Source organism: Lipotes vexillifer, unplaced genomic scaffold (assembly GCF_000442215.2).
Source record: "Lipotes vexillifer unplaced genomic scaffold, Lipotes_vexillifer_v1.1 scaffold515, whole genome shotgun sequence".
Lineage (NCBI taxonomy): Eukaryota > Metazoa > Chordata > Mammalia > Artiodactyla > Lipotidae > Lipotes > Lipotes vexillifer.
The window spans coordinates 1,798,888-1,812,581 of NW_006772017.1; the positions used below are offsets into that span (position 1 = coordinate 1,798,888).

Here is a 13,694-nt window from a genome sequence, read left to right on the forward strand (position 1 = left end):
CGCCAAAAAAGAAAAAAAAAAAAAAAAAGATATCCCCCCAAAATTTAATTATGGTCCTTTAACAGCTGAAACAGAAAGCTGAGAAGAACAATTCTACTGGATTTTTGAATCAAGATCTAGAAACATTTAATAGGCAGAAACCCTTTGCCAAGTATAACACTGAAATTTAATAAGAAGGAGTCCAACATAGATGGAGGAAATCTGCCTTTAGCTGCATATGGAAGAAAAGACGAGAATTGACCAACACTGTGATGTGACCACCAAAACCGCTCACGCAGTTTTAGGCTGCATCATTTAGAAGCTCTCCTCTTTGCTCCTCAGGCCATACCTTTAGCCCAGTGCTGGGTTCCAGACAAACTGACACTCACTCTGAGTAACTGAACAGGCTGACGAAGAGATTTGATGAGGAACAGTTGAAGGGACTGGAGTTTGTTAATGACAACAGTGGTGACAGCCATGACAATAGTAAACACTTGCTGAGTACTTACTGTGTGCCTGGAACTGTGCTAAGCGATTCCACATCACATCGTTTAATCCTGACAACAGCCTTTCGTTGAGGGGCACTGTTATTTACCACCCCCTCATATGCAGATAAGGAAACCAAAGCTTAGGTTAAAAACTTAACTCGAGGTCACACAGCTAAGAAGTGGCAGAACCATAGGATTTAAGCTGTAGGAGATGAACTTAAGTGGTGACCACGACACATTTAAAAATTTGAAGGGCGGTCAAGAGGAAGGACAAAGATTTGTTTCATTAGTAGAGCCAAGATCAATGGGTAGAAGTTACAGTGAGACGGTTCTTCTCTGAGTACAAGGGCATCTAGTCTTGAGCAGAGAGGGAATTTCTTTTCTGGATGCCTCTCTCCTCGCCTCATGCTTTCTGTGGGTCCTGAGCTGCCCTGCTCCATGGAAACCCTTTTAGGCTTACCCTCCCCAGACCGGACCGTTCTTCCTCCGTCCTCACCTTCCTGGACCTGTCAGTCATGCTCACTTTCTCAACATGCTGGACTGCACGAGAGCATGTTTTCTCTGTCTTCTTGCTTTGGACTCCTTTTCCTGTTGCTGTCCTTTACCTGTGACTATCTGAGACAAGGCCGTGTCCTGAAATTCTGGTCTTTGAGCCACTCTTCTGATAACTCTAGTCCCGGTGTACTGCTTTGACTTTTAACGGAGCTCCTTTCCTGATTTCCACATCTCCTTTGCTGATGCTCCGTTTTTCATCAGAAACTCAACATGGCAAAACAGAGACCTGCTTTACCCCTCAAACTGTGCTGCTCTCTAACCTCCCCATTTCTGTTATGGCAACCCTGCTGTCCTGTTCCTCCAGGTCTGCCTTTTCATCTATCTTCTGCCTGAAATCATCCACTGAATCCTATCAACTTCTCATTTATAGGGTCTCTTGAATTTGTTCCTGCTTCTCCAGTCCCACTATCACCTCCAAGGATTAGTCCTTGTTACCTCCCTCCAAGTCTCCTAAATACTTTTGTTATCACAGAACTCCAAGTCTCACCATTCCCTCGTATAAAAACCTAGGACGTTGCCCATCTAATTGGGCCCATAGATTCAACGCAGAGTTTCAGACAGCTGCTCCTGATACCTGCCAGCAGAAACCTATCCCTAAATTGCTGGCCCTGTGCAGTTACCCCCCTTACGCTACCCACCAGGCTCTCATGCCCCTCTTTACCTTCACTCATGCTACTCCCCCCACTGAGAGCAGTGTTGTCATTTGTCGGTTTGACTTTTATGCTTTTAAGTCCCACCCTGTGGTCCACTTCTCCCTCTCAGTAATCACTTCCTCCTCAGCATCCCTCTAGTCCTTGTAACCTGCTGAATTTCACGTTCTAGTATTTGATTAGAGAATCCATTAGAATTTTCCATTAAAAAAAAAAACTTCCTTAGTTCCTCAAAGTAGATTTTAAACTTCTGGGCAATGTCTTATACGTTCTTTATCACAGTAACACCCAGCACTGGGCTGTTCAGACAGGTTCTTGTTGACTCAGAACAAAAGAGAAAAAGAATATTGACAATTTATTAAGTTCTTTAAACGTACCAGTCGCTGTGCTAAGGAGACATTGCCCTCATTTTAAGAAAAGGAAAACAAGGCCAAGGGGTTAAGTAACTTACCAAGGCCACATGGCTGACAATACTTGTACCCAGGATTTGACCCCAGGTAGTTTAGGTCCAGAGCCTGCACACTCAACCACTGTACCATGATGATCACACAGAGGGTTAGTGGGTGCCAACCCTGTGCTCTTCTTGAGAGCCAGTAGGACCCAGCACTGTCAAGGTTTGGTATTTGATAAGAAGGACCCTTCTTAACCGCCCCTCCAAATGGGGACACACAAAGGTGGTATTTACGGAGGCAGCCTCATCACGGCCATGTCCTCAGGGAGGTTGGATCAGGGACTTGCATTAGATGCCATGTCCTCAGGGAGGATGGATCAAACTATCCTGCTTGATTTCAGTAGCTGTTTAGGACCATAATGAAAAGAAAGCCTTGTCTCTGTGGTCCTCAAACTTTCTTGTTATTTCTAGAATTGAAGTCTGGGAACTTCCTTGGCCTTACACTCTGCCAAACTTTTGGTATTATACCTTTTCATAGTGTTGATTTTATTTATTTCTGTCTCCTTTAAGATCTCCATTTGCATCTCTACTCTGAGAGTGTTGACAGAAAGGATCCCATCCCCATTTCTTTCTTGGATTGGCCAGAACATTTTGCTACCAGATCTATGATTTTACTGTATATAAAAATAAAGCAGTTGTTTCAGAGTATTAAATAATTAGACCCTTTTGGGGAGAGTAACTCAATCTTTTCTCTATCGTAAGATAAAAGGAAGTGTTAAATCAAGTGTTTTTTAAAAAAGGAAATGTTTACGGAAAAAACGATATTTGGAGAAACGAATCCTTGGGGCAGTAGTCAAGGCCAAGGGCCAAGACACAGCACTGAACATTTGCTGCGGATATCACTACACAGGAAGCAGGAGCAGTGGACAGCCACAGATGTTCATGGGTGACCCTGGCCCCATGAGTGTGCATTCTTTATGAGTTTTGCGGCAAATATTATATTTGATGGCAAAAATGAAATTTTTGTTGTAAAAGTTGCACTATTATCCTCTAAGTAGTTTTTTTTTTTACCTTGTAATTTTGTACAGATATTTAAAAGTAAGTGTTTTAAGTATCAGCTCTAGCTAAAGAGAAGTTATGTCCTTCATAGACCATCTCTACATTGTATATAAGCTTCAAAACACAAACCCCAGGCATATAATCCTGCTGTTGGCCAGCCACCAAATTTTCATTTGAAACACAAAATATTTGTCATCTGAGGACTGCTTGAATTTACCTTCGATTTTTTTATCATGTCAAATATTTCTTTAAAAAAATTTTTTTAGAGAAAATTAATTTTAAAATTATAAAATGGAGACAGGAGACTTAGTGATTTGGTGGGAAGAGCAGTGAATTGGAAAAATGAGACGTGGGTTCCAGATCTGACCCTGCCGTGTGATCCTCGCCACATCTGACCAGTTTGGGAACAGTCTTCTTGCCTGGAGCACGTGTATACCAGAGTGTGAGAGAAAGAGGTCTTTTCCAGCCCCTAAACACTACGAGGCTTTTGTGATTCAAGCATACCAGAGTTCTTTCTTACTGCAACAGTGACCTCTTGTGGTGTAGATCCTTAATCAGTTTTTTTGATTTGCAAAATAAACTTTGGATTTATTTTGTTGTTGTTTCTAGTAGCTGTATTTCATATTGTAAAGCAAATCTGACTTGTCTTTAAAAGATAAATCTCAGTTGAAAATCAGAGGTTGCTTGAAATGAGGTATGGAGTACCAAACTCCATTTCTGGTTTCTTTAGAAATTATATTTAGCCAACTCTTGACTCTTGACACTTACAAAAAGAGAATTGCTTTGGCTTTTGTGCTGAGTGTTGTGTGTATTCCTCTTCCTCCCAGGGACCAGGGGAAGAGGCATTCAGGGGCCTCCTTGTGCTCCCGAAGCTCAAACCGGAGCAGGCTAGACACCAAAACAGGTGAGGCTCCCGTGTTCTTAGAGGTCCCCAGCACTCCTTCATCTTATCCTCAGAATCTTCGTCTGTAGGATAATCATTTGCACTAAAGAGGTCTGATGTTGGCTCACTCCAACATCTGTTCCAGGAACTTAGTCCAGCTTGGTCACATGTCAGCATTTATTTTGATAAATTTTTATTATTTTCACAACAGTCTTAGCGCTCTTACCATTACCCAGCTCTAGTGCCTCAAGCATCTGTAGATTACAATCTTAATGACTGCACAGAAATTATTTTGTAAAAGCACTTGGAAGGTTGCAAAACTTGACATCCACATTGTTCTTAAGTTCAATACTTGAGTCAAAATCATGGCTCCCTTAAATGAAACTATATTAACTATATGAAATCAGCCCTTTGCAACTTTAAATTGTTTGAGAAAGTATATAACAATATAAATCACAGGCTAGAAATGCTACAAAGTGTATTCATACAATGGAACATAGCAGTTAGAAAAATGGACCAGAGCACATTTATAATATTGAATGAAATGACTACAAACATAACATTACATGAAAAAATTAAGTTGGAAAAACAATGACATGTGTTGTTTATGGTTACGGATCTATGTGGTAAACATGTAAAGTCAAGCATGATAAAAATAATCATTCAATTTAGAGTGGTGGTAACCCCTGGGGAGGGGAATGGATGGGGTAGGCACACAGAGAGCATTAACAATACCTGTAATGTTTATTTCTTTGAAATAAGGAGAATGAAAATACAGTTAGTATTTGACCAAACTATTTGTGGGTACACAGGTGTTTGTTATATTCTTCATACTTTGTTTTGGTGCACATGATCTTTTATGAAACCAAACTAATATTCAGTTCAAAAATATTTTATTACCTTCAGAACTAATTTCTTATCAATCAAATGACTTTTGTGAGCAGTGGGAATTTCTGTAGTACTCAGGAAAATCTTAGATAGACTGATTTCCTCATCAGCATTGTTGCTAAGCATCTTACGTGTACATGCTAAAAACAGCAGCCAATAAACATTGTGTCAAGTTTTTGTGTCCAGAAATCGAAGCTGCGGTTAAGGACTATAACAACTGAGACAGCAAAATCTTCAAAAACATGCTGAAATTTCTGCTTGACTTGCCCAATTTCCTGTTGAATCATAATTTTTATATTTAGCAAACTGTGAACCTAGATGAAAGTGCTTTCTAAATGGTTTGTTGCCCAGGACTGAGACAAACTGTATTTATTTGTCCTCTGTGGATCTTAAAAAGCAGTCACATGACTCCAGGCTTCAGTTTCTAGGGTAGAAGCTGGGTTAGTGTATAAAATGGGGTTTTTGTGGAGAGCAGAGTTGGAGGAGGTGTGTGAGGCGAAAGGCCATAGCCAGACACCACTGCTTGCACAGGGGTTCCTGGGAGAGGGTTGAAAGCAGACTTACACCACAGCGTCTGGCAAACTTCTGTTCTGAGAAGAAACAAGTCCCAGAAACATTCAGAAGGACCTACAAGGGCCTTTCCTTTCCAAAGGCTAAATAAACTGCTCTGTGATTTCTGGCTCACCCCTGTAATTCAGCTCTTCCTGGGGTGAACATGTTATCAGTTTTGTTTGTCCTGACAAACGGTGTGATAATAGTGGTTTCTCCATAGAGCGGTCCTGCTAAAGAGCATGTTGCATAGAAGGTGAAAAGGCTGCTTTGAACTGATTGGACTTGAAGTCTATATTTCTAATAAATTTAAGTGTGTCATAAATAGTTGTCTATTATATTTTTTGCCTGGCTTATTATCTCCTGGCTTTCCCCTTGCCTTGATATATGTTGAATTTATTCGCATACTTTGGACTTTGACTATGTCTGATACCTGGGAATATGAGCCACTGTGGCTTTTTCATATTGCTTGAATAGTCATGTTTACTTTTAGGATCCATAACCATGATTTATCAATGTGAGGGAAGATTCATAAAAGTAATAATCCAAAAGATGGAGATGGTGGTCTGCAGTCCTTTTCCTGCAATTCTGAAACCCCAAAAGCTCTGAAAGCTGAAATACTGCACAAACTCATTTAGTGGCAATGCCTGACCCGCACTGATGGGAGGCCAGTTATAGTCTTTGGTTCTTTAGTGTGAGTATTCACATATTTTGCTGCAGGGTGCTGCCTCAGGAGACCCTGCTGGTGGTGGTATGTCATGCAGTGTGGGCACCATATTGCCTTACTCAAATTCAAAATTTTCTGAATCCCCAACCACGTCTGGTCCCAAAGGTTTTGGCTAAGGGATTGTGAACTGATATGGACTGGTTTTGTCCTAAAGACAATTCAACTATGTGTTTTGGTGAATTCTTCCTTTTGGGTTGGGCAGATTCTGTGCAACCTTGCTATTAAAACCATTGACAGCACCTACATTGTTTAATAACAGCTTTGTTGACATCCTTTCTATCTGCTTTTGCTGCTCAAATGCTCTTCATGCCCAGTGTGCATCGGCCCCTCTTGATATTAGGAAGGTTTGATAAAAGCAAGCCTGGACTCACGGCAGCTGGGGGTGGCCGTTTCCAGCACGGAGTGTCAGGGAAAGGCCTGTACACTGGGCGGGAGAGCTGTCCAGGTTCTCATGGGTGATATCACCACTGCTTGGAAAATTTAATATGTGCTGTGTATTTTTTTCTCAAGAGTAATACAAGTACATGAGAGGTTTTGGAAAATACAGGAGCACATAAAAGAAGATAATAACCTGTAATCCCATTACTTGGAGATGCTCATTGTTACCCCATTTTACAGAGGGAAAGTGAAGCAACTTGCCCAAAGTCAGCTAGTAGGTGACAGAGCTAGGAGTCAAACCCAGACAGTGACTCTGGAACCAGTGCTCTTAACAGGCTTCCCTGGTCAGCTTGTCTTGGTTTTGAGTTAAAACACCCTAAAAATATACAAGCCACACACCCTTTCACTACTCTGTCTCTCTCTGCAGAACCTTCTGATTGCCCCTATGATTTCTAACTCTCCATGTGACATTTTTAGGGTCCAGCCACCCACTGCGGGGGCACTTAATTGGTACCAGGTCTGCTCTAAGCAGGTACGGACTCCCTGAACCAGTATACGTTGGGTGCCAGGTGAGGGCCTTAGGAGGGGACCTTCAGAGAAGGAAGGCTGAGGATTTTGTCTGTAGCACTGCTGCTTAGTGCCCGGCACAGCGGTGCCCCCTCCGGCTAGACTGTCAGTGTTTTAGACCTGGAGATCTTGCCCGCGTGAAATGTAATCATGATTTGCAGTTTCTAATGTGATTTACATTTCTCCCCAAAGTTACCTTCTAGTTTTCCAGTTTGCTTCAGGGCAGAATAGCCCTGAAGAGGTCAAGTGCAAGGGCTATGGAGCTCTATGACCTTGGGCAGGTAACTTAATAACCCTGAGCCCCACTTTCTTCATCTGGAAAATAGTGACAGTCTGGGGACCTCCTCATAGTGTGACAAAAATTAAATACAGGCCTGCTGGATCTAAAGTACACAAGCTGTGGGAGCTATTACTCTTCCACAGCCTGCATCCTCAGGCAGCATCTCTTCTCGGTGATGTGGTGACATCACACAGCCCAATACACTTCAGACAGTGATGATCTGTTTGTTGGTTTTTTAATCAGGGAAGTGAAATCCATATTGATTGAGTGTTACTAGACGCTAGGCACTGGGCTCAGAGCTTTGCCTATATCATGTCTTTGAATTCTCATAACCCCGGAGGCAAATATTTTAATCTCTGTTTTGCTGATGAGGCTCAGAAAGGATAAGAAACCAGACCCTTGTCACCCAGTGCATCAGTAATGGAGTTGGGATTTGAAATGAGATCTGCCAGCACCCAGAGCTCGGACTTCCCACTGCCCCACACAAAGCCACAGGCGTGAACAGCACTGGCCTCACAATAATGTGGACATTTTATTTTCTATAGGAAAGTTAATCCCTGCAGGCCTCCCTTTCAGAAAATTTTTCATTAAACATTTTCAAAATCCTTATTCTTTTCATATCGATAGTTTTCTATTTATTTTATATTACAGAGGGATATGTTTAAGTAAACAAACAAACAAACACAAAAACAACTCCAAACTCTTTGCCTCACTGATGATAATTTCAACATTTACAAAGCTGAAGACTTTATGCAGTGTCCCAGAGTTTAAAGTTCTGATTTCTTTACATTATCTTATCTGAGTTTAATTTGGGATGATTTGATTAGAAGAAATGTAGTTCTAATTAGAATTAGTTGGGCTTGGGGGGCAAAGCATAATGTAATTCTAGAGTTTGTTAATTATAGGGATGGATAACACAATCTCATGGCAGTGCTCCCGTTATAACTCCTTTTTCATGGCTCTTTCTCCTCTTCTGGGTTTCTGTTGCAGACTTAAAACTCGACTTGCAAGAAAAGGATACAGAAATAGAAGTAGGTGAAGCCTTTTGGAATACAAGGATCGTACCGATTTTGCGTGAATTAGAAAAAGGTAAAAAAAAAAAAACAAAGTTGTTTTACATTAAAAATATCTGCACTTATTTATATGTTCCTCATTGCCCTGATATTTTCAGCACACTTTGACTGTCATTTCTGTGAACATGTTCAAAAACAAATGAAGTCATCTATTTTATTTACCCAGTAATGTATGTATGAGATATTATCAATACATGTAAACTTAATTTTCAATGAGTAAAGTTATATTTTAAATGCAGCAAAAGAACCTACTTCTGAAATTCCCTTTGGAATATAAATGATCACCTCCTCTTCCCAGGGAAATGCCAGTTTGAACACTGTAGAGTGGCAGTTCATGAAAAACGGTGAAAAATTAAAACAGATTTCAGGCCTCTGAAACCCTGACTAAGTCTCATAGACTGGCATCCTTGGCAGGTGTGCCTGTGGTTTTCTAGATCCAAACGTACACAGTCAGCCCTCCATGGCTGCAGTTTCCACACCCACAGATTCAACCAGCTGCAAATGGAATTTTGATCCGTGGTGGTTTGAATTTGAGGAAGCAGAACCCGCGGATATGGAGGGCCGACTACACTATGTCATTTTATACAAGGGACTTGAGCATCCACGGATTTTCGTATATGCAGGGGTCCTAGAATCAATCCCCTGTGGATCCTGAGGGAGGACTGTGTGTCCTCTTTCCTAAGGTTGAGCATGCATGTTAGGAGGCCACTCAGAACGGGAAGTGGCCTGGGATATGCCCAACCCTTACACTCTGGAATGCCCCAGAAAGGAAGGCTCACAACCCATGGGTCTCTGCCAAGGTGACCTATGGAAAGCTTGACCTATGGAATGCCCACCCCCCCCCATCCCACCTTCTGCCCCCTTGCTGCTCCTCAGGGATTCCACTTCTGAAGTTGAAATGGGCTCCTCTGGAGCTGCAGTCCTAGCCCAGGGCCGAGCCCAGTGCCTGGCCCACAGCACACATGAGGCCCTCACTAACAACTGTGGAATGAGTGCTCCTTGGATGAGCGAACCAGCATGGTAGCCACCGGAAGAAGCCCTAGGAGAAGCAGGGTAAATGAGTCCTTCCCACCAACGAACCAGGGAAGGTGTGCAAAAGACCTACTTCCTTAAAGGTTCAAATGACCTCACGCCTCCTGGGCTCTCTGATGGTGCTTGGCAGTGTTTCTGGTTAATATGGGAGCCCTGGGTGGGGTTTCTGGTCCTGGTGCTGCTAACGAAGCAGATGGCTGGGAATCACCTGATCTCTGTGCGCAGAGGTGCTCTCACCTGCCAGGTGAGGCATAGCCAAGGCTAGAACATCACCAAAGTCCACTGCAGCTCAAAACCCTGAGAATAAGACCATGATGACTTTGTTCCCCCTAGGGTCAATCATTTTCACCCTCATGATAGCCTGATTAACATTGGGCCCTTTATTTTAGGAGATGTGCCTAAAAACTATTGGGAGAGCAATCAATCCGGGCAAAGGTTAAAGAAAAAAACATACCAGGAGGAGCACAGTGGGGCGGATAGGGGCAGCACAAAGGCCTATCTTGGAGAAAGTCTTCAGCTTGAAGGATTTTAAGAGGGTTCTGAGGGCTCTGTCACCACAGGCACTAACAGAGAAAACTTAGCAGGAGTTTGGGATTTGAAATTTGGATGAATCTCCCTTCTTGGGGGATTATTAAATGCTGAAGGATGACATCTCTTCCATAGACAACTTTAAGAACAGCAAGTGGTGGTAGGACTAGGTTACTTGACCCTTTGAGATCTTTCCTTCCTCCCTTCCTCCTTCCCTCCCTCCCTCCCTTCTTTCTTTCTTTCTTTGACTTTTTATTTTGACATAATTTCAGACTTTTAGAAAAGTTGCAAGAATAGTACAAAGAAATCCTGTATGCTCTTCCCCCAGATTCCCAAAATATTAACATTTTACCACATAAGCTTTATCATTCTCTCTCTCCCTGCCCCCCTCTCTCCCTCTTGCTCTCTTTTTCTGTACACAACCCCCCCCAACACACGCACACATTGTCTTTTTCCCTTTTTTGAACCATTTGAGAACAAATTGCCATCATGATACCCCATATCCCTAAGTACTCTAGCATGTATTTTTAGAAACAAGGGCATTCTGTTATGTATCTGGAAGTTACAAACATTATTCAGATTTTGCCAGTTATCCTAATGATTTCCTTTATAGAAATAAAATACAGTTGTTTGTCATGTCTCTTTCATGATCTTGATGTATTTGAGGAGAAAAGGCCAATTATTTTATAGACTGCCATTGGGTTTGTCTGTTTTTTTTCTCACCATTAGATGCTTATTAGGTATTTGGGGCAGTGTGCAGCATGAGCGGTGCTGTGTCCTTCCCAGTGTATCATATCAGGAGGCACGTGATGCTGATTTGGTCCTTTACTGGTGATGTGGACTTTGATCACTTGGGGAAGGTGGTGTCTGCCAGGTTTTTCCACTGTAAAATCACTGTTTTTCACTTTCTAATTAATAGGTATCTTATGGGGAGAAGTTACTTTGAGTCTACCTTGCTTTCTGTTACTCATCAAACTTTCACCCACTAGCTTTAGCCCCTTGAGAATCTTGATAGCTCTTAGATTTAAGCTGTCTTTTGAGGCTACATGGCAGTTATAAACAGACCAACTGGTAGAAAGAGGTAATATGATCAACAGTTTAAAATTTGACCCGGGAGCCTTCCTTTTTAATTTCTTTTAAGCTAAAACAGCTACTCTTAAGTAGAACCCACCAGGCTGAAGAGTTTGTGGAGGGAAGTATTAGAAAAATACCTTGAAGTCTACCCACTGCCACAGAGTAGCCCTCAGCCTGGACTTGGGGTTTGTGAAGAAACTGCCAGTAACAGGAGAATAAAACAACAAAACAAAACTATTTCTTACAGTAGAGCTCAGGTTTTTCCCTTTATTTAAAGTTAGTCTAAGTCATTTCCCATCAATTCATTTATTTAAGTGCATAATTGAAAGGCATGGAAGGTTACTTAGCTATTGAGGTTTAAAATTTTTTCTTAGATGTTATTGTTGAAAAGAGCTAAAAATGGCCTGAGTCATTTCCTTCTGCAGGCGCACACTTCCTCTATGCGGGCTTTCAAGAGCACATTATGGTATTTATTTAAGATTGGTTTCCTACTTTTAAATTTTGTGACGGAATCTATCAGAGATAATATTTTTCAACTGAATGCCGTATACCTTGGATCCTTGTATTCCCCCCATGTTCTATTTTGTGTGCTACTTTTCTTCCTTGTATGCCTGTTGGTAGGGCTACCACTTTCAAAAATTGCTTTCCTCAGAATTCTAATTACAAAATGAAGTGGTCTAGGTCTCCCGTTTCCTAACTAAAGTCTTCTTTTTATTATCCTCTTTGCTAATACCCACCTCCAAATAATGGTGGATGTGGTGACATTTTGAGATTTTGTTCCACTTGCACCTTCCTTTCTCAGATAATGAGCATTATTCTCGTAGGAAAATGTTAATCATCGTTTTTATCAATAGGCATATTAGAAAATGAATCTGCATTAAACTATGTTATAGGCTGTCAGTACAGTATTTTCACTGCACCATGCACTATCGGTACAAAGATGTGTCAGACGTGGTTCCTACTCACTTAGCATGACATCTATTTGAGGGCATTGGGCATGTAACACAACATGCATATATATGTGAAAAATAACAGTATCTGTTGAATGTTGCATGGTACACCTTTTCTAGAGGAGCCAGAAAGTAAACAGAGCCTTGTAGGACCAAAATCAGTAGGGACGAGGGTAAGGAGCACATTCTGGGCCCTTGGAACTGTGTGGCGGAGGGTCGACGGGAGAGTCGTGAGTGGAACGCTTCTGGGGCCCTGAGCAGAGCATTGGTGGGTGGCTCATCAGGAATAAAGGAGAGCAGCTGAGATAATGCAGTTCCACTTCTCAATACACTCTTTGAAAGGCTGTGTGTTTTAGATAAGCTAACTGATTAGTAAAGAAGTCAACATGGTAGGAGATGGAGCAACAAAATGGAAAAAAAAAAATCAGGTAGATGGAAATGATAAGAAACGGAAAAAAAAAGAAACGTAGTTCAGGAATTTGAAGATGTCTGGGGAACTAATTATGGGGTTTTACTTACTGTGTTTGACACACTTGTAAACTCGACCTCAATGAGTAAGTTCTGCTTTGCTCTCTTTGCCCTGACAGAAGAAAACATTGAAACGGTTTGTGCTGCTTGCACACAACTTCACCACGCTTTAGAGGAAGGAAACATGCTTGGAAGTAAATTTAAGAGAAGTATTCTCCTGAAGACCCTATATAAACTTGTTGATGTTGGCTCAGACTTGCTGAGCCTTAAACTTGCAAAAATTATTCTAGCAGTAAGTTTTTCTTTCCTCTGGTCTCGTAGACTGTAGCACGTAAAAGTTCTGTTTACTGCTTTATTTGTAAATATTACAAAGAAGGTTAGAAATGCAGTGTGTTTGTTTAGAATCTTGAAAAAAAATTAAGGTGGTAAACTGACATCCCAGAATTTTGACCAGAATGTACCATCTAAGGAACTAAGGCTGAGTAGGGATAAAATGTTCAAATAAACGCTTACACATGGACTGTCGCAAGGTTTTTTAAAAAAAAGTGACAATAGGCAAACACATTCAAAACAGTCGCTCAGGTAACCTGACTGGAGATCAGTATCGGAGAGCAGACTGTGGTTTCTGCACTACGGTTTCTGCTGGGTGCTTGGTTCCATCACGTGATTTAATAAATAACTTCAGATAACTTGGGCTGTGGTCATAGTGGCCAGGTGCTGTATGAGGCCGCTTGAAACAGAACCAGCTGCTTGGTGGTCATAGAAGGCTCCTGTGAGGTGTTAGAAGAAAAGGCCAGACACCTTTAGTAAAAGTATGTAGACGCTCTGTCTCAAACAAAATGATATCATTGTTTGAGTGCAGCCCTTTGTTGTCATAGCCATAAACAGTTGGAACCAAAAGATAAGACACAATTTTTATAGACCCTTCTAAGAGAGCCGCTAAAACAAATGAATGAAGCTTTGTTTACCTGGTTTCATAAAAGTAAAAGCTATTAACACCCATAATTTATATAATTTAAAATCTTAAAGTACACGGTGAAGGTAAGTGTTGGCATACTTACTAATAGTTTAGTAAGGGTGCCCACTATTTCTTACTTTGAAGTATTTCATAAAGCAGAATATTCTGACTACATATTCCATGCAGTGTTTTCTTATTTAGCTGCCACCCTAAACTA

General features: G+C 41.4%; 1 protein-coding gene across 4 annotated transcripts in view; it reads left to right on the top strand.

The window, feature by feature from the left end:
- The window catches only part of ARMC2 (armadillo repeat containing 2), a 101,956-nt gene that overhangs the window by 26,058 nt on the left and 62,204 nt on the right, over positions 1–13,694 (top strand). For all 4 annotated transcript variants that reach the window (XM_007447262.1, XM_007447263.1, XM_007447260.1 and 1 more), the window contains 3 exons: positions 3,950–4,026; positions 8,385–8,483; positions 12,639–12,811. In XM_007447262.1, coding sequence (XP_007447324.1) covers positions 3,950–4,026; positions 8,385–8,483; positions 12,639–12,811 — 349 coding nt within the window. The remainder of the gene's footprint in view (positions 1–3,949; positions 4,027–8,384; positions 8,484–12,638; positions 12,812–13,694) is intronic.